The sequence below is a fragment of the Impatiens glandulifera genome, chromosome 3 (genome assembly GCF_907164915.1).
Source record: "Impatiens glandulifera chromosome 3, dImpGla2.1, whole genome shotgun sequence".
NCBI classification, from domain to species: domain Eukaryota; kingdom Viridiplantae; phylum Streptophyta; class Magnoliopsida; order Ericales; family Balsaminaceae; genus Impatiens; species Impatiens glandulifera.
Genome location: NC_061864.1, coordinates 55,926,986 through 55,953,089, shown reverse-complemented (window position 1 = coordinate 55,953,089; position 26,104 = coordinate 55,926,986). Strand labels below are relative to the sequence as shown.

The 26,104-nt window shown below is 33.2% G+C and overlaps 1 protein-coding gene and 1 pseudogene across 1 annotated transcript; one reads left to right on the top strand and one right to left on the bottom strand.

Moving 5' to 3' along the window:
- Positions 1–6,380: 6,380 nt before the first annotated feature.
- Positions 6,381–7,675, bottom strand: LOC124928709 (annotated as a pseudogene).
- Positions 7,676–24,911: 17,236 nt separating this feature from the next.
- Positions 24,912–25,741, top strand: LOC124933017 (GDSL esterase/lipase At4g10955-like). The gene has a single exon (XM_047473741.1). The coding sequence runs from the start codon at positions 24,933–24,935 to the stop codon at positions 25,644–25,646; it is 714 nt and encodes a 237-aa protein (XP_047329697.1). The 5' UTR covers positions 24,912–24,932; the 3' UTR covers positions 25,647–25,741.
- The last annotated feature ends 363 nt before the right edge of the window (positions 25,742–26,104 follow it).

Sequence of the window (26,104 nt, the reverse complement as noted above, 5' to 3'; positions counted from 1 at the left end):
GATTTTGCCAGATGCTTCGATCTTCCGAAGCAAGGGCTCACCGATCTAACGTTCTGGCCGAACTAAAGGCCGAAATCTCTTTGAACTTCTCTCGGTCGAACCGTCCGGTCAGTAACCATGGTGCTCGGTCATCATTGAGGGCTGAATACCAGCTTCTCAATGATATCATCGGTCGGGGCATCCTGGATAAGGATGTGACCAACACCTAATGTGCTACAGTTTTCAACATGTTGACCGCCATCACAACAGATACGCCGGTCAACTGGTCTAGGGTGTTGTTCGATGTCTTGATCTAGATGATCACCACTCGCCATACTGGCTCATTCCCTAGATTAGCTGCCTACTCATGGAACTCGGGGTTCCGCTCTGTTCGGGCGAAGGGTTGAACCAGGCCCAGGTCGTAACCAGGGAAGTTGCCGACTCGTTCTATGAGCGGTTCGAGAAGGCCTGGAAAAGGAAGAACCGACATCTCAACTCCTTCGGCAATTAGTCACTCCCTCTTACAACCGGTCATTTTGTTGTATGCACCGGTTGTATTATCATCCTACTCGATTATGATCTTTTCGGTTAATTTATGCTTCTTTCGGTTTGTTGTAATTTTTCTTCATTAATGAAAAGTAACTTTTGAATTCCAACTACATGTGAAGTTACACAAACTTAGTTACTTCCCAACTAGATTCTCTACCTCGAGCTCCGCAAACCGGTCAAAAGTAACTCCTTTCCAAGGAATTTTGGAAACATAAATATTCCCAACACTAATAAGACAAAACGGAATATTAGCATTAAATGTTTTTATTTTCCCTCCAATCTCAAACCTATATAAGAAACCTCTTTTATCAATCCAACATACCTCCAAACAACCTATACTTTCTTGAACTTTCTCTCTCAAGCAAAGATTTGAAAGAATGTCTAACCGTACTCTGAGAAATTACCTCTGCATTGATTTCGATTCCGTCATCAACATGGAGGATGTTGAAGTGAGGGAAATCATCTTTGAATCCCTCAACGATACCGGCCTTCGTGATTTTCTCGAAGAATCCGGACCCATGTTCATTCTGGAAGTGATGGAATTCTTCAACAATGCAGCCATACGCGGCGATGCCATTACTTCCATCGTGAAAAACCACATCTTTGTTCTTCACGAAAACGGATTCTCCCAGATGTTCAATCTGCCCACTAAAGGGTTCTCCGATTTTCCATCCCGGGTGGGGAGTGCAGCAGCTAGCTATGCGGCAATGTTCTCCGGAACCGAAGTACCGGTGGAGAACTACGGTCTGAAAACCCGCCTCGCCCCTCACATCCAACTCCTTTATGAGATTGTCTACCGATCAATCATCTGTCAATCTCCGAACCAGAACTACTCTAAGAAGGTCTTCGACATGATGACCTACATCGTCAGCGACACCCCCATCAACTGGACATCGGTCATCTTCAATAATTTGAAGACCATGGTCGAGACAAAGAAATGTTTCGGCTATGCTCCCCACATAAGTCGACCCCTTCGTACACACCATCAAAATCTTGGAGGTGGTGGATAAGAAACTCTCGAACATGATCGTCACTTAACTTTCCTTTTCTTGTGTACTTTCCTACCGATCTCTGTATCGGTATCAATTATGTCTTTCAATAAAATGATCATTTAAATTACTAAGTTTGAAAATTCGGTTCAAAATCGCAAAGTTAAAAATATCGGTTTAAACGCTCAACCGGTTAAAATCGCATCACCGGTTACACTCGATCACCGCTTAGATAACCGCTCTCTTAATCAACGATTAATAAAGTAACCGCATCAAATAACCGCATCAAATTCCCGCTCAAATTTCCCGCCCATCGCTTGCCGCTCAAAGCAATTTTGGAGGGAAATTTCCCGCCTAATCTTGATGTGACGGTTCGCGACAGTTGAAATTTCTACCCGCGACTATAAATAACGTTCTTAGTTATTTTATTCCATTCTTACGCGAAAGGGCTTTCTTTCTCTAGCTTTCAAATCTCTCAAGCCTTCAAACTCTCAATCTTTCGGTCTCTTCAAATCAAAAATGGGTCGCGAATCTGTGTTTTTTACCCACATCTTCCAGGTCGATTTCGAAGAAATTCGAACAAATGGATCGGCGGAAGCTATACGAGTGTTAACCCAAATTTCTGAGTCCGGTCTTGAACACTTCTCTAACGGACCGTTCATTTTGTATCAAGAAGCAGTCACTGAATTCTTTCAGACCACCGTACACAGCGAAGAAACGATAACCGCAACAATCGGCGAAAAACCGTTCAAACTCACAATGGAGTCGGTGGCTGAGGTTCTACATCTTCCAACCGAGGGGAACGACTTCTCGGTGGTTACAGACGAGGATACATTCCAAGCGATTTGCCGGGATGTTTTGGATACCGCTGTACCAATAGCAGTGTCCGGTAAGAAGAACTCCCTCAAACCGGAACTTAGACCGCTCTGCGAAATTCTATCTAAGTCGGTTCAAGCACGGGGAGGCAACTATGATAGCCTCACCCGATTGAAGATCGATATGATTGTCGGTTTACTCAACAGTACTAAAATCAACTGGGAAAAAATAATTTTCACTAACCTATGTGACATGGTGGATCCATCTTCCAAGCGGTCATGGGGATATGTCGTTCCACTCGGCAAACTGATGCGCCACTTCAACGCTGAAACCGGCTCAGGCGTTTTCATCTCCCCAGCAAAATCATAAAATCCACTCACTTTGTAAAACCGGAGGACAAACCGGGCAAGACAAAGGTTTCCGCCAGCAAAAGGAAGTCAAAGCCTAGAAAGAAGAAGGCTCCGGCTGGTGAACAGTCCGGAAGCAAGGCGGCTTCGCAACCGACCAAGTTGTACGCGTTTAAAAACATTTGCCCCAAAAATGATTTTCTTGACTTTTAAGAAATAAATATAACATATAAAAATCTCTTAAACAAAATTTGAAATAAAATCAAATTGGGGAATTGTTTTAAAAAACAGTTTGTGACTAAAAAGTCGTCACCTAAATTTTTATAAAACTAGGAAAAATAAATTATTTGGCATGTAAAACAATAACGCCTTTGAAAAAGAAATTCTTTAAAGGTTCGGTGCTTGGTTACACGTGAAAAAGGGCTTTTGGCGCTATGTCTCACATGCCTGTTAAAAAAAACAGTTTCTACTTTAACAATTTTGGCCTTTAAAACAAAATATATTATTATACTTTACATTTTAGACATTTTGTGTTCTACCGTACTAAATCTTAATGCTAAGGATGTATCTTATTAATAAAATAAAATATTATGTAAACATATAAACAATAAATTTTTAAGAAATATCATTCAAACATGTTTAAACATATTAATCATTTCAATTCATTCAAAGCATTAATTACAAAATGAAGCATAAAGAATAATAGAGTTTATAAAATAATATTTAAATCATAAGTCTAGACATTTTTAATAGGCATGTATTAAAATATTAAATTATAATCAAGTGTATAAAAATATATATATATATATATATAATTATTTTAAAGATTTTTAGAGCCCTAAAAAAAATTAAAAAAAGAAATAACAATTAGAAATGATAACAAATCCTACTAAACTTGTAATAAAAAATTTTAATTTGCATAAAAAAAAATATTACTTTCTTATTAAGTTTGATTTTTCATTTCCAAATTATTAATTATTTAACTAATAATAAATATTATTTAGTGAAATAAAAATAAACATAGAAATGGACCTTAGGCATGAGAATTGGACCGTAATCCATTGATGTGTTTTCTTTTTTTTCTTTTTTTTTAGTTAAATTTGGCCTGTGAGTTTTGAATCTCGGATTTGACCCACGGGTTTGGAAAGAGTTTCGGATCTCGGGTTTGACCTACGGGTTTGGAAAGAGTTTCGGATCTCGGGTTTGACCCACGAGTTTGGAACACCATATCTTCGAAAACATGGATCTTTCATGCTCTTTTTCAAAAAGAGATTAAACATAAAAGCTAGTAACTAGTAATTACTATAAATAGTAACTAGTAGTTACTATAAAGAAACAATCATTAGTATTAGTGTGGATCTATTAGGGTTCGAAAACCCTAATCAAACCCTCAAATCATCATCATATTTCCTTTTGAGTCACCCTTCTTGAGCCTCAGCTCAGAATGGGCGACTCCAAAACCAGTATCAAAATATCAAAACATAAACCACAAACATGTTACACTCTAAAGCAAAAGTCAGATTTACAAATAAACTCAACAGAAAAGCAAAATTTTGAACATATAAATAGAGATTTAGAATAAATAATTAGAAATATTCAGTATATCAGATTTAAGGAACTCTTACAGAAGATTAAGATCGATCTTGAACAGAAGATTAAAATCTCGAACAGCTAACCCAAATGTTCTAACTAAATCTCTCACTTTCTGTCACTACAAGAAGAAGAAAATCAAAAAAAAACCTGAAAGCATAATCCGCTCCTCTTCGATCGTCCTCCCCTCTTCTCCTCCTCCATCTGTTCGTCTGCTCGATCTCATTTTATAGGCGTCTGATATGGGAGTTCGTCTGCTCGATCTCATTTTATAGGCGTCTGATATGGGTAACTAGATCAAACTTCTCGGCTGGGAGACTAGATCAGAGAACGAGGTCTTCTCGGAAGATCAGATCTACCGCATACCTGGCTTCTGGCTTGAGGGGAAGTCGGCGGCGGAATCGGTCAAAAACTCTTAGCCTCGCTCTCTCTCTGCTAGGAAGAAGTCGTAGATGGGTGCGGCTACAAAAAATCTCTTTTCTTTTAATTATCTCAGCCTGGGAAATTTGAGGAAATGACCCTAAAGAGGGGTCAAATTATGTTTGGTGCGGGCCCATGTTTTTTTATAGCGCTGGTGACCCTCAAAAAATTTTCTGCCGAAAATACCCCTATTGCGTCACGCACCCTCCAGTTGCGTGACGCACTTGAGGGCATTGTGAAAAGTCCACAATGCCCTTACTATATAATTAAAAAAATTACAGTTTTTCTCAGTTCTTTCTTTCTTGTTCTCTCTCTTCACTTCCCATTCTTCCATTCTCTTCCTTCTCTCTAAAAATACGACTCCCGACGACGAACTCCGACGACGACCCCCGACGAAGACGTCGGAATCCCAACGAAGGAGATGTCCGCTACTACTGGTATTCTTCCTCCTTCTTTTATTTCTTTCGCATTGTTTAGTTAGGATTTAGGGATTGGAGATTGATTAGATAAATGTCACCGGCGGCGAAATACGGGTGCGTCACGCAGGTGCGTCACGCAGGTGCGTTACGCAGTTTGGATATTTGTTTGGTTTTTCTCCAAAATCAATGGAGCCCAATCTATGATGTAACTGCTATACTTACCTCCATCCAGGTATGGGTTTGTTTGATTTTGAAGTTGGAACTAACTAAACCAAGCTCACACTAAAAAATACAAAAAGTTATACCTAATTAGTTACATTGCTAACAACAACATGAGTCATGGATAGCATCTGATCAAAATTACATCAAAACTTATAAGGGTTCTATTTTTTCTGCAGTCGTTGCTTTGTGACCCGAACCCAAACTCACTTAGCAACTCAGAAGCTGCAAGGATGTTCAGTGAAAATAAATGCGAGTACAATATGAAAGTAAGGGAGGTTGTTGAGCAGAGTTGGACTGCAGACTACTTCTTTCCGAGGTGGTAGGGTGGTTTGTCCCTATAATAGAGATACTGAGATTTTATTAGAACTTGAAAAATGTTTTAACACTTTGTGAACTCTTGAATGGTGAACTACCAACAACATCACATATTTTCTTGGGTTCATTTTGGGGTATTCAGTTTCAGACAAATCTTGTGCATATATTGTTGATGATCCCCTCTGCCTATTAAGGTTGATTGCTTCAATTATGCTACTCATTATTGTACTGAATTCTGCTTATATCAGTTTTAGTGTTTGTGCCTTTTATGTTGGAATGAGATATTCTACTACAAATTTTAACTTCAAATAATAACAATTTAACTATCTTGGAACTCTGTTAAAATTTATTTGTAAACTTTTATATTGTAAAGCATTACATTTACCTCAAATCACAACTTCTGGTTCACAAATCACAATTTATTTGTAACTATCCAGACTTGTTTAACCCTCTATAACTTGAAACTAAACCATTAAATCATTTCGTTCAAAATTCAAAGATTTACCTCAATCACACTTCTCTTATCAAATAACAAATAAAAAAAATTAATTTACTTTTCTGCTATTTCTCCAATTATCGTGACTATGATTGTGATCGAGATAAATAAATTAAATGCTTGAACCAACTTAAATGAAGAATAATCTATAACAAAGGTGTTGTATATATACACAGCACAGAGTTTACAGCAAAACTCAAATTGGCACAACATATAAGACAATTCTAACAAAAAAAAAGATTTGTTCATCGTACTCGAGGCTGCTGCCAGTGGGCTGGTAATGGAGAGGCAGCAGAATGTGTCGTATTCATGGGCGAGCAATGATGCGTTTTTGGTGGTAAGTTACTTTTCGGGTCATTAACAGTTCGAGTTTTGGATGTGTTTTTCAAGGACTGGATCTCTTCTAAGGTGGCTAAAACCAGTGACATTTTTGGGCGTACTTTAGGCTCTGATTTTAGACACTACAGAGCAAGGTTAGCAGCCATAAAAGCTCCCTTTTGAGGATATTGTCCTTCTAATTTTGTGTCCATAATCCTGAATAGTTTTTGTTTGTCCCCTAAATAAGGAATAGCCCACTCCACTAGATTCTGTTCTACACCCATTCTTGACTTGTCAACACCTAGACGACCAGATAGCAATTCGAGTAACACTACTCCAAAACTATACACATCACTTTTTGTCGTTAACCCGACCTGTTTGTTGATTGACAAAATCACAAAAATAATGTATGAAAGTTGATTCTATATATAAGAAAAAAACAGAATCTTGCAAAAGTTCTAATCTATACCCGTGGCAACATATTCCGGTGCTGCATAACCGTGGGTACCCATCACTTTAGTCGATACGTGTGTCCTATCTCCAGTTGGTCCTGCCTTGGCCAACCCAAAATCCGACAGTTTTGCATTGAAATCCTACACAACACATTCTCTAAGTAATAATTTTCTAAGTGAAAAGTAAAAAATTCAAAATTTTATTGGCATATGTTGAAAACTAACTCACTTTTGAAAAGATGATTCTACAAGCTCCTTTTTGGCAAAAACTCATAAACCAAGAGCTTATCCTTATCACCTATCACCTTCTGAACAATACCCAATAAGCTTAACCAGATTCGGATGAAAAAGTTGGCCAAGATAGTTAACTTCCGTCTGTATATAATAATACTTGGAAGAAGTCAAAAACAGAGCAAAATAATTACAACCTGAAAAAAAAGAAAAAAAAAACATACCAACCACTCCTTGTGACCTTGGAAGCCTTCAGGTTTAAGTTTCTTGACAGCAACAATGATGCCAGAACCTGGCCTGAAGTAGTGAACAATTGTTCATCAATCCAACCTTTGAATACATAACCGAATCCACCTTCGCCAAAAAGACTGTCAGGGCGAAAGTTTCTGGTGGCGTTCCTTAGCTCGTTATATGAGAATGCCTTAGCATGAGTTGATGAAAGGATTTCACTCTCTGATCTTGGAGATGGGATAATCATATCATTGTTTTCTCTACAACAAGATGGGACTGTAATATTGTTCATAAAAACAAACAAACAAACCAATTGATTAAACCTCAAAAACAAATTATTATTATTATTTGGATCCTAAAAACAAACAAACAAACAAATAAATAAATTTCCTTTCTTGGACGCTGTTAGAGGTTATACCAAATCAAGAAACTACATAAAAGATTTCCAGATAACTAAAGATATCAAATCGAACTGGATGGATTAACTAACTCTACAAGAAACACATTTGTTTGTTACCTGAATTGTTGGAAGGGATTTGAGCTGAATCCTGCGTGACGCACCCTGCGTGACGCACCCTGCGTGACGCACCCTGCGTGACGCACCCTGCGTGACGCACCCTGCGTGACGCACCCTGCGTGACGCACCCTGCGTGACGCACCCTGCGTGACGCACCCTGCGTGACGCACCCTGCGTGACGCATCCAACCAACCAACCTGCATTCAACGAATCAGGGCGAATCAATGATGTTCTGTAAAAGAAATCAACACAAACAATCACATGTAAAGGAAATCAACACAAACAATCATATGTAAACGAAATCAACACAAAATATAAACGAATATAGTGGAAATTTTATCTTCGGTCGTCGTCGTTCGCCATTGGAAGTTCTTCGCAGCTATAGGCCATTGAATATGGTGGAATGGTCCACGGTGCCTCTTCGATCGGTTCTTCAGCGATGAAAAAGAGAGAAAGTCTTCTCCGCCACCATTAGGGTTCACGGCGGAGAAGAAAGGGAAGAATGGATGAGAGAGAAAATGAAACGAAAATGAAAAAAAATTAAGTCTTTATAGGGTTCAGGGTGCGTCACGCATCTGGAGGGTGCGTGACGTATGGGTAAAATGGTCATTAAAAAATTTGGGGGTCACCAGCGCTATAAAAATTAGTGGCCCGCACCATCGGCTATTAGCCCCCTTTTTGGGGTCATTTCCTCAAATTTCCCCTCAGCCTGGGCTATTATTATCTCAGCCTTTTCGTATTAGTGTATCAGGCCGGTCTACTCTGATGGGCCTACTTTCATTAGGGTTTGGGCTGAGATCTTTCTCTCTATAAAATAATAATCATAATAATATCAAATATATATATATATATATATATATTATTTGTTTGGATTTCATTGTTGATGGGCCCCTCATATTTTTTGAATTTGGTCTTTTTATGTATTTCCTTTATAAATCAATGGCCTACAAAATAAAAAATAATAAAATTAATATCAATCATATATATTTATTACATCTTATTTATGCATTTTTAAAATGTTTCTAAATAAAATAAAAATAACATTAATAAGTATATTGATTATTAATCCACTTACCATTTATTATTTTGTATTTTATTTTATACTTTAACATCCAACAATATATTTATAGATAATAATAGATTAATTTTTTCAAACTTTAATTATTAATATATTTTGATCAATTAATTTTTATCTTTCCCAAAATATCTAATAAATAATGATAATAATTCCTTTAATCTATTATTCGCCTTAATTATCTGTTTATAACACTCGGATTTTTTTTTTAAATAATCCTTCAATTAATTATTTTATGATCCAAATAATACAGCATTGTTGCTTAAAATAATTTCTAATTCCAATACTATTAGCCCTTTAGAATAATATTTTTATAAACTCAAAAATAATAAAATTTGGGGGAACAAAAATGAGTGTCTACACAAGTCGGCTAGTATTCTGACCGACACCCCTAATCAGGAAGACTCGGCTTCAAGCTCTGGCCGGACTCTCTCATACAACACTGAGGCGGATCGGTCTGGCAAAGGAAAGGAGAACGTGGTCGAAGAACAATCGGTCAGAAATGACGATACTGAAACCAGTTCGGGCAGGCAACCGGAAGTTGATGAAGCCGCGAATGAGAATGTTCGGCAACTGGGAGAGGACCTCGTCAACCAAATAATGGATCAACTTGGTGCTCAGGCTCACGCTGCGAGCGACATCTATTTCCAATGGGCTCTGATTCGGCAGGAAACCCTCTTTGCCAACATGTTACCGGAGCAACCCGTTGACCGAAGGTATGAAAAGTTGATAGAAATAGAAACAGCGGTGCTCAAACTTACAAGAGCTAAGGACGTGGTAACCGCTCTCCGAAGAGGAAGGATGGTCGAACCGCATGCGCGGTTGATGGTGCTTTCCGACCACATCCTTCATCTCCGTGAAAAATATGTCCCTGGGACGGAGGATTCCCAGTTCGAGGCCTTAGTGCTGGAAATGTTGGTGGTCAAGGAACGAGAACTAATCGATGAGCTGGAATGGTTGGAAGCGGAACCCGGTCACAAAGAGGCATCACTCTTCTCCAGATCTCATCTTGAGGATGATGGCGGTCCGAATCCAAACGAGGCCGAGCATGTCTCCCCTCCACCAGAACCCACAATCAACAACACCGAAATCGAAACGGGTACACCGCCCACTGATCGGCTAGGGTCTCCGCAAACCGACAACGCCTCGGTTCTGGCCGTGAGGATAGGGTCAAGAACTTGATTGAGGAATTTGTCAATGACGCCATCTTTCCGTGTCAAAAGAAAATAAAGGAAACCGCAACAAAATCTATCGAGATGATTGAGAAAACCGATAAACGGCTGGAAGCCGCAGTTAAACGGATTACGTCCGTTGAGGAAAATTACGGTCTTACCGATCTTCTGTTCGGTGCAACAACTGACAGAACTAAGACGTTGGAGGCCGTAACTACGAAGTTTGAGACCGAGCTTGCTCATACCAGCCAAAAGGTCGGTTTGATCGACCTACACCTAATAACAACAGATTAAAGGTTGAAAGGTATTGAGGGAGATCTGTCTCAATCAGGTGTCCAGGCCGGATCCATACTTAAGAAAATGGCAACGCTTGAAGAGAAGCACGCCAAGACCGAGGCCGACCTAAAAGCGGTCACCGAACAAATGGCGGAGTTGATAGCGGCAAAACTAGCAGCCGACGAAGCGCTTGAAAAAGCGAATGAACTCGCGGCTCAAAAGATTCAGGATGCCCTGGACGAGCAAGTCCTACTTCAAAAGGAAAAGGTACAGGCGGATGCGGACCTGGCCGGACATATGCAAACAATAGAAAATGCTGCACCGGCCATAGCGGTTCAGCAAAATAAGGATGCGGCTCGACTAATCAGCCAACAACTAGCATTCGATGAGTTCGCCAACGCTCATAAGAAGTCAAAGGCGGATGCTTCTTCATCCGGACCGGCTACCAGATAAAGAACGGCATCTTCCAAGAGGGCGGCAATTGCAAAGCTACTGGACAACGTTGCTGAAATGGTTACCGACCCTCCAATGTACCCGGTTTTGCAATATGATGAAGACTTCGAAGAAGAAGCCGTTTCACCGCTCAAAAGATCGCGGGTTCTCGAAGTAATTTCGCTCAGATCGGTTGCTCCACCAGCTTCACCTTTCACCGGTACCTCAGGCGGTCAAGGATCCTCCTCCAGACCTGACGCCGGTCCCAGCAATCCGGGAAGGGGAGTAGTGCCTGAACACCTAAGGGAAAAACTCATGCCGAGGAAGAGGGAATAGAAGTTTCTTACTTATAATGTTTATATTAATTTCTGTAAACTTTTATATATATTAAGTATTTTTGGAAACCGGCCTATCATTTAGTTCTTACATGATTTTGAATATTTTAAATAAAATAATCAAAAATAGAAAAATTGATAAGATAAAATTTTTCAAAATTTTTCTCAAATTTTCCAACACTTTTCGAAAAATTCTCCTAAGTCATTTTCCAAAAATCCGGCCAAATAAAATTTTAAAACAACCGGCCTACATTCTAGTTCTTACATGATTTTGAATATTTTAAATAAAATAATCAAAAAGGGAGAAATTGTTAGATAAAATTATACCGGTTAAATAGAACTTAACAAAAACAAACTTCCTGTGCATGAACGGTTAAAGAATCAGGATCGATCAAATAATCCAACCGGTCAAGCAACACAACCGGCCAAGAACCTAACCGATCAGGAAAACAAGACGGTTAGAAGACAAGGCGGAAGATATAACCAAAAACATGAAGTCATCCAGTTAACCCAAACAACCGGTAGACACTCTAAACCGAAATACATCAATCTAGAAAACCGATGAACAAGCTACTTAGAGAAAGAAGCCAAGAACATAAAACTAAGTGCAATCTACAAATCGGTGCAAACAAACACTTTGATTATCTGCGGAGATGATATCAAAGAGACAGACTGTAACATTGCCCTATTCATACAAGTCTGAGGATACTCTACAGGCAACAGAAAACCGCCTGAAAAAGATCTTTCCACTCTAGGATAAGTCAGAGGCGCAACATTCCAGGTGTAGGCAACTGTCAAACCGACAGGTGCTACATTAAGTAAAAGACAAACCTAGTCGGTTTGTCCTACGCACTAGAAGCCTAAACCGCCAGGTCTGAATCACTAAACATCTGCTCAACCAATCAGATTCAAGGAAAAGAAATGTGACCGTTGACACATTTCACATATAAAAGAAGGAGATGAAAAGGAATAAATGCAGCAGTTACAAGAGTTACCAATTCCACCAACTACAAGTTCTAGAGTTACAAGTTTACAAGAGCTACAAGTTCTAACAACAACTAGCGCTACCAGCTACAAACTCTAAGAATCATTAACTACAAGCTTATCTCTCCACAAGATTCTAGGTTTTTAGTGTGCATTTGAAGTAAGATTACAATTTCGGTTAAAATTGTACGAGTGTTATCGAGCAGAAAATAAGTCTCGATCGGATTGTGTTTGTGTATTCCTTAGTGAATATCCTTCTCGCGATTTCGAGAGGAAGGGGTGACGTAAGAGTCTTATCTCCGAACATCCATAAAAACCTGTCTTGTTATTACTTTCTGTCGGCTTTACATTCTAACCGATCCTACCTAAACCGACTTACTAAATCCCAAACCAACCTACCAAACTCCAAACCGACTTTATCCAAATCTGGTCCTATTCATCCTGTGTGTGTGTTGCTTCAACCTGAAACAAACCAATTCCGCACTTGAACTCGGTTCAAGGGTTTGTGACAGTTTGTGTAGTATTGAAACCCCGGTGTTAATCTCTAACCGGATTAAACACCAACTGTTAAGTGAAAAGCGCTAACCGGCCAGACCCCGGTCCTCCAACCGCGACCTAGATCCTAACAATAACATTTTTAAATTTATTTTTAACCGTTTTAAGTTTATGGTCGGGACAACCCACAATCCGACCCAAGTATCAATTTACTCTCACATAAATATCCAAATTAATCACAGCTCTCGACCCGGCAATCTGGACACTTTAAAAATTAAGCATCATTATATATATAGATTAGTTATTTAAAAATTTGAATTTTTATTGTTAAAATGTCTTGCGTTCATCATATTTGGTGTTGAATCTTAAATATAAAGTGTTGTTATCCTAGTTGGTTAAAGGGTTGTATTTGTTTTGATTGGTTGCAAGTTCGAAACCTACATATAACATTTTTAAATTTATTTTTAACCGTTTTAAGTTTATGGCCGGGTCAACCCACAATCCGACCCAAATATCCATTTACTCTTTACATAAATATCCAAATTAACCACAGCTCTCGACCCGGCAATCCGGACACTTTAAAAATTAAGCATCATTATATATATATAAATTAGTTAGTTAAAAATTTGAACTTTTATTGTTAAAATGTCTCGCGTTCATCAAATTTGGTGTTGAATCTTAAATATAAAGTGTTGTTAGCCTAGTTGGTTAAAAGGTTGTACTTGTTTTCTTAGGTTGCAAGTTCGAAACCTACAAATAACATTTTTAAATTTATTTTTAACCGTTTTAAGTTTATGGCCGGGTCAACCCACAATCCGACCCAAGTATCCATTACTCTCACATAAATATCCATATTAATCATAGCTCTCAACCCGGCAATCCGGACACTTTAAAAATTAAACATCATTATATATATATATATTAGTTATTTAAAAATTTAAACTTTTATTGTTAAAATGTCTCGCGTTCATCAAATTTGGTGTTAAATTTTAAATATAAAGTGTTGTTAGCCTAGTTGGTTAAAGGGTAGTACTTGTTTTGATAGGTTGCAAGTTCGAAACCTACAAATAACATTTTTAAATTTATTTTTAACCGTTTTAAGTTTATGACCTGGTCAACCCACAATCCGACCCAAGTATTCATTTACTCTCACATAAATATCCAAATTAATCACAGCTCTCGACCCGGCAATCCGGACACTTTAAAAATTAAGCATCATTATATATATAAAAGAAGGAGATGAAGAGGAATAAATGCAGCAGTTACGAGAGTTACCAATTCCACCAACTACAAGTTCTAGAGTTACAAGTTTACAAGAGCTACAAGTTCTAACAACAACTAGCGCTACCAGCTACAAACTCTAAGAATCATTAACTACAAGCTTATCTCTCCACAAGATTCTAGATTTTAGTGTGCATTTGAAGTAAGATTACAATTTCGGTTAAAATTGTACGAGTGTTATCGAGCAGAAAATAAGTCTCGATCGGATTGTGTTTGTGTATTCCTTAGTGAATATCCTTCTCGCGATTTCGAGAGGAAGGGATGACATAAGAGTCTTATCTCCGAACATCCATAAAAACCTGTCTTGTTATTACTTTCTGTCGGCTTTACATTCTAACCGATCCTACCTAAACCGACTTACTAAATCCCAAACCAACCTACCAAACTCCAAACCGACTTTATCCAAATCTGGTTCTATTCTTCCTGTGTGTGTGTTACTTCAACCTGAAACAAACCACTTCCGCACTTAAACTCGGTTCAAGGGTTTGTGACAGTTTGTGTAGTATTGAAACCCTGGTGTTAATCTCTAACCGGATTAAACACCAACCGTTAAAGTGAAAAGCGCTAACCGGCCAGACCCCGGTCCTCCAGCCGCGACCTAGATCCTAACAATAACATTTTTAAATTTATTTTTAACCGTTTTAAGTTTATGGTCGGGACAACCCACAATCCGACCCAAGTATCCATTTACTCTCACATAAATATCCAAATTAATCACAGCTCTTGACCCAGTAATCTGGACACTTTAAAAATTAAGCATCATTATATATATAGAGTTATTTAAAAATTTGAATTTTTATTGTTAAAATGTCTCGCGTTCATCATATTTGGTGTTGAATCTTAAATATAAAGTGTTGTTATTCTAGTTGGTTAAAGGGTTGTATTTGTTTTGATTGGTTGTAAGTTCGAAACCTACATATAACATTTTTAAATTTATTTTTAACCGTTTTAAGTTTATGGTCGGGTCAACCCACAATCCGACCCAAATATCCATTTACTCTTTACATAAATATCCAAATTAACCACAGCTCTCGACCCGGCAATCCGGACACTTTAAAAATTAAGCATCATTATATATATATAAATTAGTTAGTTAAAAATTTGAACATTTATTGTTAAAATGTCTCGCGTTCATCAAATTTGGTGTTGAATCTTAAATATAAAGTGTTGTCAGCCTAGTTGGTTAAAGGGTTGTACTTGTTTTCTTAGGTTGCAAGTTCGAAACCTACAAATAACATTTTTAAATTTATTTTTAATCGTTTTAAGTTTATGGCCGGGTCAACCCACAATCCGACCCAAGTATCCATTACTCTCACATAAATATCCAAATTAATCATAGCTCTCAACCCGGCTATCCAGACACTTTAAAAATTAAACATCATTATATATATATATATATATTAGTTATTTAAAAATTTAAACTTTTATTGTTAAAATGTCTCGCGTTCATCAAATTTGGTGTTGAATCTTAAATATAAAGTGTTGTTAGCCTAGTTGGTTAAAGGGTTGTACTTTTTTTCTTAGGTTGCAAGTTCGAAACCTACAAATAACATTTTTAAATTTATTTTTAACCGTTTTAAGTTTATGGCCGGGTCAACCCACAATCCGACCCAAGTATCCATTACTCTCACATAAATATCCAAATTAATCACAGCTCTCGACCCGGCAATCCGGACATTTTAAAAATTAAGCATCATTATATATATTAGTTATTTAAAAATTTGAACTTTTATTGTTAAAATGTCTCGCGTTCATCAAATTTGGTTTTGAATTTTAAATATAAAGTGTTGTTAGCCTAGTTGGTTAAAGGGTTGTACTTGTTTTCTTAGGTTTCAAGTTCGAAACCTACAAATAACAGTTTTAAATTTATTTTTAACCGTTTTAAGTTTATGGGTGGGTCAACCCACAATCCGACCCAAATATCCATTTACTCTTACATAAATATCCAAATTAACCACAGCTCTCAACCGGGCAATCCGGACACTTTAAATATTAAGCATCATTATATATATATAGATTAGTTAGTTAAAAATTTGAACTTTTATTGTTAAAATGTCTTGCGTTCATCAAATTTGGTGTTGAATCTTAAATATAAAGTGTTGTTAGCTTAGTTGGTTAAAGGGTTGTACTTGTTTTTGTTATGTTGCAAATTCGAAACCTACAAATAAAATTTTTAAATTTATTTTTAACCGTTTTAAGTTTATTGGAAGGTGAACCCACAATCCGACCTAAGTATCCATTTACTCTCACATAAATATCCAAATTAACTACAACTCTCGACCTAGCAATCCGGATACTTTAAAAATTAAGCATCATTATATATATACAGATTAGTTAGCTAAAAATTTGAATTTTTAATGTCTCGTGTTCATCAAATTTGGTGTTGAATCTTAAATATAAAGTATTGTTAATCTAGTTGGTTAAAGGGTTGTACTTGTTTTGTTAGGTTGCAAGTTCGAAACCTACAAATAACATTTTTAAATTTATTTTTAACCGTTTTAAGTTTATGACCTGGTCAACCCACAATCCGACCCAAGTATTCATTTACTCTCACATAAATATCCAAATTAATCACAACTCTCGACCCGGCAATCCGGAAACTTTAAAAATTAAGCATCATTATATATATAGATTAGTTATTTAAAAATTTGAACTTTTATTGTTAAAATGTCTCGCGTTCATCAAATTTGGTGTTGAATCTTAAATATAAAGTGTTGTTAGTCTAGTTGGTTAAAGGGTTGTACTTGTTTTGATAGGTTGCAAGTTCGAAACCTACAATTAACATTTTTAAATTTATTTTTAACCGTTTTAAGTTTATGGCCGGGTCAACCTCAATCCGACCCAAGTATCCATTTATTCTCACATAAATATCCAAATTAATCACAGCTCTCAACCCGACAATCTGGATACTTTAAAAATTAAACATCATTATATATATTGATTTGTAACGGCATTTGAGAGTTGTCGTACAAAGCTTCTCCCAAAAGCAATGACATTATTAATATATATTTTAGTAACAGATTTTTTTTTTTTAATGCAGTTATTAATATGTAAATATATTTCGTTTTACTTTGTTTCTATTATTAATATTTGACCATATAAATAATATTAAATAGTTATTTTGTCAAAAATATTTATATAAATAAAAATACTAATTCAAACGATATTCATATATAATATTCAAATCTTAATACACTAAATAAATATTTGGTCACGCTCTACCCTACGATGTTGTTCCGCAATTTTTCCTTTTCCCATTTTCAAATCATTTCAAGTAGTGGAGGAAGAGCTCCTCACATCATCATCAGATTTCCTTGGCCTTCTGGATCTTCATAACTTTCTTCACAATTTTTTTTGTTCTTCCACCAAAAATGCTCTGACAATCCTACATTTATTTAATATAATAAGTCAGACCAAGAAGAAATTCCATCAGGTGAGGAATCTACATGTATAATTAAATTCTATTTCAAAGCATTATCTCTTCTAAATAAGAAATTCTCACAAGAAGACAGTGTTTCCAAATAAATTAATCAACAGTTTTTAATTGATATCAAGATCCAAAATGTGTTTCAAAAGATGAAGCTGGTGTTTCAAACTAATTACCTTTCTCTTACATCCATGCCAGATATGACACCTTCATAGGCTCGGTTAACTTACTATCCTCTTCACCTCTTGTGATATGTAGTAAGACTGTTAAAATTCCGAGTTAAATATTAAAATTTTAAAATTTTATAATTTCATATAAGGTTAGGTCTTATTTTAAATAACTCTTAAATTTGTAAACTCTTACCATTTTAAATTTATGATAATAAAATTTTACGATTTTATAAATAATTTTGATATTACGATTTTACGTTTAAAAAACAAATTTATATTTAAAAATTAAAAAATAAAGTTATTATTTTTTAAATAAATAAATTAATATATTTAATTTTATAAATTTAATTTTTTTTATAGTGTTATTTACTTTATATTATTTTATAATTAATTTTATATTTAAATATATAAATTTTTAAAATTGGTTAAGTATAAAATACTTAATTATATATATAAATACAAATTAAAATCTTACGATTTCAAGTAATCTAGAAATTTTATGAGTTTACAATTAACCAACGATTTTAGTAAACTCTTGATTTTGACTGTCTTGCTCTGTAAGTCTTAGATTAGAAATCTACAACAAGAAGGAAGAAAAATAAACTCCAACCCTTAATTCAATATCTTAAGAATAACCAATAAAACTATATGCGTTTAAGAGAGACTAGTTTGTCAGAAGATATAAGGAATTCCATCTGACAAATCAGTAAATTGAAAGAAATTCAGGATACGAGACAGAAATTTATGACAACAAGTAAGAAGAAGAACAACCAACCCTTAATTCAGTATCTTAAAAATAACCAATAAAATTATATTCAATGTTTAAGAGAGACAGATCATTTATCATCTAATTGTAAAAGATCATCACATCAATGAAAATATGAGGAATTTCAACAAACAAGACAGATAATAGAAACAAATTCAGGATACGAGATAGGAATTCATGATTCAAGAGTCAAGACATTGCAAGCTATTGACATGAACAAGTTTTCTAATCTAACTGATTAATATATTCTACTTCTACAAGCATAAATGGTCACTTAGCAATTTGAATCTTAATAGAACTTTCAAGCTCTTCAATTTCTAAGGTCATTCTTTTTATTATATATAAACTCCAACATTAGATTTTTCCATAGAGTCAGAATGACAAAACCTATAATTTAATCAATACCCACAATTGCCTAATCATCTCAAATGGGGAATGAGACATAGCATTTCATGATCGGATTATAACCAGAAGAAATTATTGTTCATAACATATCTCAAATCTGAAGATCTAACTTAGGTTTTACTTACTCCTTGAATCCTCTTCCAAATAACAGGATATTTCGGGCCACTTGGCTCATAAATGGAGAAATGTTACCGACTGGTCTAGGTTGAGAACTGGGGGTGGATTTTTGAAGGAACCACAGCCACAGTTCTGGGTCTTTTATATAGAGAGAAATGCAAAGAGTGAGAGAAAACTGAGAAATGTGAAATTATAGTACGAGATTATCTCTAACCCACCTGCAAACTCATCTCCATAATAAGTTTTAATCCTTCAACCCATCACCTAAAAACTCAACTGCATTTTGAATTTTTCTGTAAATTCTCTTTCCTCCAAACCTAAATTTGCAGGAACATTGTTCACATAATAAAAAGTTTTCAAAATTTTTATTTCCATCTTTTTAGTTTATTTTTAATTAATTTACATAATTTATTTATATTTTAATTTGTTTATATATTTTATTTATTTATATTTTAATTTATTTATATAATTTATTTATATTTTACTTTATTTATATATTTAATTCATAATAATTTAAATTTGCTTATATGATTAACTTATATTTAAATTTGTTTATATTTATATTTTATATTTTTTAAGTATTATAAATTTATGATAATAAATAATATTGATAAAAAAAATAATAAATAATAAAAACAATTTTAATAAAATAAAACACATAGAAAAACCGAAAAATTACAATAATTCATTACATAACTAAGAAATTGAAAAAGACATTCCGATTACATAACTAAGAAATTGAAAAAGACATTCCGATTACATAACTAAGAAATTAAAAAAGACATTCCGATTACATATAAAATACAAGATGAATAATAAAAATATAAGTAATAATATGGTAAATTTGCACCACTTCCTTCAATCACGTTTTGCCATTTTAGTAGGACCGGTACGATATTGGAGAAAAGAAGTGTTGCATGATATAATGACTACATATATAATTTTGCATAACATGATTATTGAGGATGAACATGATCTTAGTGCACCTATTGAAATTGAAATTGAAACGCTTTCATCGGAGGTCGAAATGGTGATAAATGAAAACACTCGATTTCAAGATTTCATATCTCGGTATGAAAATATAGGAAATAAAGAAGCCCATATTGAACTTCGTAATGCATTAATTGATCATTTGTGGGAGGAATACACCAATTCTGAGAATTGATAAATCGTCTATTTTATGTGTGGAAAGTATGTTTTAATAAGGTTTGTTTTGTTGTATTTTTTTGTTTGTGAAATGTAATTTGTGTTTATTTAATAATGTTTAATTTTTTTATGCAGTTTTATAAATAATTGATTTATAATTAGAATTTAAAAATAATTAATAAGTTGTTGTAAAGTTATGGGTTCAATTTGTAATTTTTAAAAATATATAGATAATATTAAAAAAATTAAAAATTATTATAAAAAGGAATAATCTGAGAATATTCTTTTGAGTTTGAGTTGGAGATGAATTACTGTTTGATTTGATGGAATGTTTACTGCATTTTAGGTTTGAGAATAGGTATTTGGGTTGGAGATGGCCTAACGCGATAGAATACAAACAAAAGAATACATTTCAATCATCTCCATCTTCCTCTCTCCGACCTTCTCTCTCCTTCTTCCTCTCCTTCTCCTTCTCCTTCTCCTTCTCCTTCTCCTTCTCCTTCTCCTTCTCCTTCTCCTTCTCCTTCTCCTTCTCCTTCTCCTTCTTCTTCCGCTCACTGTCCAGTCGTAGACCTCAAGAGGTTCGGGCCATGAGAATTTGAAACCTTATGCTAATTAAAATTTTAAGGCCCTAAAATAGTATTTTTTTTTAAATTTTAATAATATAAACTGAAATATAAATAATTAATATATTATAATATAAAAATAAGAAATTAAATAAAAATAAAAATAAAGTTATATATAATATATATTTAATATTAAATGAGAAAAAAATAATAATATAATACTATTAAATATTAAAAAAATTGGAACCTATGTAACTGCATAAGTTGTCTCCTCAGTCAGAAACCGATCCTCTCTCTTCTCCCTCAACCTTTTAATATTTCTAACAACCCTTTAAATTATTTTAACGGCTTTAAATTCCATTAAAATATATATATATATATATAAGGGTTATTTGAATTGCGTTACAAATATCCTTTGTTTTGAAAAATAAATTAATAGGGAGTATCTGTAACTGTTTTTCAAAAAATCATTACAGATAATATAGAGGTTTTTATAACGGCATTCTTTAGAGCCGTTATTGATACCCGTGTTTAGAAAAATGAAAAGAAAACTATGGTATAATAATAACGGCTTTTTTAGAGCCGTTATTGATATATATTACAGCTTTATAAAATCGTTGATGATATATGATATCTATAAAGGCTTTATAGAGCTGGTATAGCTGTTATAGATACTAGATATCAATAACAAGATACTGGATATAATAACAGATCTATAATCTATAAAGTCGTTATTGATATTTGTTACCCATTCATTACATACAATTATTTTTATAACAATAAGAGTATTTGTTTAGTTTTAATTTTTGATCTTTTTATTTTTGAAATTTTACTGAAATAATTTTAACTGTTTATCAATTTTATTTTTTTTATAATCACTAAACATGAATATATAAAATAATAACATGACTACCAATTAACCATTTTGAATAGACGAGTTTTTGTCAAAGACACGTGATACCAATTTAAATAATATTATTGATTAGGACACGTGATACCAATTTAAAAAATATTATTGATTAAGACACGTGATACCAATTTAAATAATATTATTGATTAAGTGATTGCTGATGATAAATGAGAATGATGTTTGTTAAATCGAAATAACTCTTAATCAAACAAGGCAGCGAACTTGGTAAAATGGTTGAAACTGAAATAAAGCTAAAGGTAGAAATGCACAAGAGTAAATATTTAAAGGGTTTATTACGACATAAAATTGAAACATAACATTTTAGGAAAGAAGAAATATTTTGCAAAATTCAAATTACATGAATCTCCATCTTTATATTAGAACACAAAAACCATTCACTTGAGTTTATAAAAAAAAAAAAAAGCATTTTATCAAAATATAAATTCAATAGAAGAAATTGATAATAAAAAAATTATAACTTGATCTAAGAATTTATAAGATATTACTTTCTTTATTCAATTTTTATCTAAAAATATTTTATTTTTTTTCTAATTTTGATTTGATATTTTATTAATTAAAATGTGGAGTGTTTTTTACTGAGATTAAATTTGATATAATTTAAAAGAATATTTTTAAATTATTGAACAAATGAAAGTACATTTTTATGAAAATTTTGAACTTACTTTAGCTTAGTTATTATGTTGGACGGTGTTGTTTGTTATGGTCAACTATGGATGACTAACAACTAGTATTCATATTTTTTTTATAAATAATAAAAAATTCTTAAAGAGCTCTAGTTGACCTTATTGACTGATCAACTGACTTACTTATTTTAGTCTATGAATTATTGAACAATATCATTAATATAAATTAGATGTTGTTTTAAAGGGTGGTTGTGAACTTTTGATCGAATTAATATAAGAAAAAAACAATTTGATAATTATTTGTGAAAACTCAAGACTTGGCTACCAAATTATGGAAGACCTGTCTTTCTTACAAAACTTGGTTAACCAAATAAGACTACTACACTCCATAGAAGTATATATTATTGTATAATTTTTTTTCAAAAACGGGTAATTTTGTGAGGATGATTTTTTTTTTAAATAATTAATTAATATATTTTTAACATATTAAACTAGCACGATTTCGATACTCAACTAAGGAAGTTAGTTAAGCGGATCGAGGCGGGAATGCATTTACTATCCCGCTCCGTTTTATTCGATTTTTTTTTTATAATACAATCTCCGTCTCTCGTTCGTTTTAGAGAATCCACGATGTTTCACCGTAGTTTCATACTCAACTAAGGAAGTTAATGAAGCGGAACGAGACGGGAATGCATTTACTATCCCGCTCCGTTTTATTCGAATCTTTTTTATAATACAATCCCCGTCTCTCGTTCGTTTTAGAAAATCCACGATGTTTCACCGTCTCTTTAAAAAAAACTTGTCTATACTAAAATTATATTATAATATATTAAAATTAATATTATTATTATAAAATAAACTCAAATATCATCTTTACCCTATGTATAGTCAAATCAAATCAAGGATTATTTTCACTGGTAGATATAAATTACTTTTTTATTTATAAATATTTGAATTCTTATAAACAATAAATTTAAAAATAATTTTTTTTTACATATTGAGTTGTTTGGCCAATTTAATTTACTATTAAGCCCACCACTAGTTTGATGGTCTTAGGTTAACCTCGTTCATCAATGTTTTTTTACATATAGGGTACTTCTCAGACCCTAACCTAATTTAAAATATTTTAACCTGGTCATTGGGTATCATAAGTACTAGATATATGGGTTACCATTTTCATTTCTATTCGTATTCTTTGTTAGTTTTTTTTATAAAGAGTTAAATATTTTTTATTCAAAGAAGAAGTTAAATATGAAATATTAATTTACATATAATACAAAATAACATCTAAAAATTAAAACAACTAAATGAGTATGAAAATTTTGTAAAACGTAGAGTTCATTGAAGAAGATCTATCAATCTTGAAATATATTGAGGGTGACTCTAAATACGAACTCGTTTGAGTTCCATAACAATAAGTGACGAATTAAAAATATATCGATTCGACATTTTAACTTTCTAAATTTAAAAAATAAAATGTTGGTTCAAAATTTTAACTTCCTAACTAAAAAATATACATGTTCAATAAATATATATATATATATATATATATATATATATATATATATATATATATATATATATATATATATATATATATATATATATATATCGGTTTGACATTTTAAAATTTTAAATTTAAAATAATAATTATCGGTTGAGAACTTTTATTATATTGTTGTAAATGATAAAATAATAAGATGTTTTTTTCTGAAAATATATATAAAAAAATATTTAAATTACAATCCCAAGTAAAAAAAATGTAATTTAGAATTATAAAATTATTTTATTTTAAATTTTACTGAAATTCTAATTAATTTTAATTTTATGATTACCGAATACAGAACACCTTCATTTGATTGGTATACATTTCAAAATAATTTAAATTATTTTCACTGTATTTTTATTTTGATAAAATAAAATTCAAAATAAATGAAAGTACATTTTTATGAAAATTTTAAACTTTAGCTTAGCTAATTAAGTTGGACCGTGTTGTTTTATTTTGGTCAACTATGCATAACTAACAACCTCTACTTAATATATTTTTTTTTATAAAAAGTAAAAAATTCTTAAAGACCTCGTTGACCTTTTTGACTTTGGTCAACTGACCTACTTTTTTTAGTCTATAAATAAATGCAGTAACTCATTGGCTCAACTCATAATTTCATATTTCATATTTCCTTTCTCATTTGTTTCAAGCCAGCTTAAACCACTAATGTGAGTCGATTATACATTCTCAATTTTGTTTACCTTTTATGTTCTTAAATTAAAAATATTTAATTTGGTGCTGATTTTATTCTTCATAATCTAGTGTTTCGATGGGATCCGATAAGGATGTCTTTGATTCATTTGGACCATACCATCTGCGCAATGTTAACTATTGGTATTATATATTAAGTTCTAATTAAGATTATTCATTTGAATCTAGTATATTTATTTTTATTTGGAACTTTTTAACTTCACTATTCTTTTCTTTTTTTGTCCATTTTTTTAAGCAACTATTATTTTTCAACAATTGGCATCTAGTTTAAACATTTTTTCACCTTGTATTGTATTTGTATTTTATTTGATTATAATTAAATGCTTGCCTTTCTAACATCTAACTTGTTAGGGATGATGAGGGTCATCAAAGAGCTATATATGCGTCTTTAGTTAATGGTGTTTACATCCTCCAACGTGACAACAAACGACATCGATACGGAGAACATGCATTGGCCCCTCGGTGGTGGGAGTTCTTTGGCTTCAAACTATTGGAGAAACTTTATGACGAAGAAGATAAAAGCATCTTTGGTGCGGTTTACGTAATTGGCCCACGATGCGTAATTGCCTTTAGAGGCACCATGAAAGGACGTGAATTGTTCCAGGACATGCAACTGAATTTGTCTATTGTCAAAAATAAACTCGATCGCAAATCCCGTTTTGAAATCGCGATGAAGGTTGTAGAGGAAAAAGTTGCTGAAATTGGTCAGGGTAATGTTATTCTTGTCGGGCATTCCTTAGGGGCAGCTATAGCTTTACTTGTTGGAAAACATATGGCCATTGAGAAGGGAATTTACCTAGAAACTCTTCTCTTTAACCCACCACACACTACTGCTATAATGTTGTTAAGTGAGAATAAGTTTAGGACATTGAAAAAAGTTATTCGAAGGACGATGACATTTTTAAATGTTACTGGAAATATTCTAGCTTTTACAGATGAAGAAAAAAAAGAAGAAGAGGAAAAGTTTACAAAACTGTCTTATTGGAAACCAAACCTATGTGTTCATAAAGAGGATCTGATCTGTTCAGAATATCAAAGTTATTTCAATGATATGAAGAAGATGGTGGAACATGGAATGGCGGATATAGCACACACTGCTGCTAGGGTTTCAGCTATACACTTCTGGAGGAAGATGCTGGGGAAGAAATCAGATATTCCACTGCATTTACTTCCATCAGCAAAGCTGATCATAATAAACCGGGCAAAGGGAATTTTAGATGCTCATAAACTTCAACAATGGTGGAAACCTGACCTGCAATTTCAATCTCAGGAATTTTCTCTATATGAACATTAGGAAATGGCAACTGCAAGATATCTATCAATCTCCATGGATTGTTTTCCTTTGAGTGTTTTGTTATTGTTGTATGTTGATTGTTTTAGTTATTGTGAGTACTTATTAATTTTCTTATATGTATTTGTTATTATTGTATGTTGATTGTTTGAGTTTTTGTTTTTTTTAGTTTTTATTAGCTTTTTTATTTGTAATGGTTATTGTTCTATATTGATTGTTTAAACTTATGTGAGTTTTTATTCGTTCTATTATTTGTATTTGTTATTATTGTATATTGATTGTTAGAATTTTGTGAGTTTTTATCCCTTTTCATATACCATACTTATAAAACTAACATCTAATTATTAAGTTGTTTTCACCCTACACTATGAATCAAATTGAAATAGTTTTTTTTTTTATATAAAAGTATTCCAAATTATTATTATAAAGGTGAAAAATAATTTAAAAACAACCAATTTAAA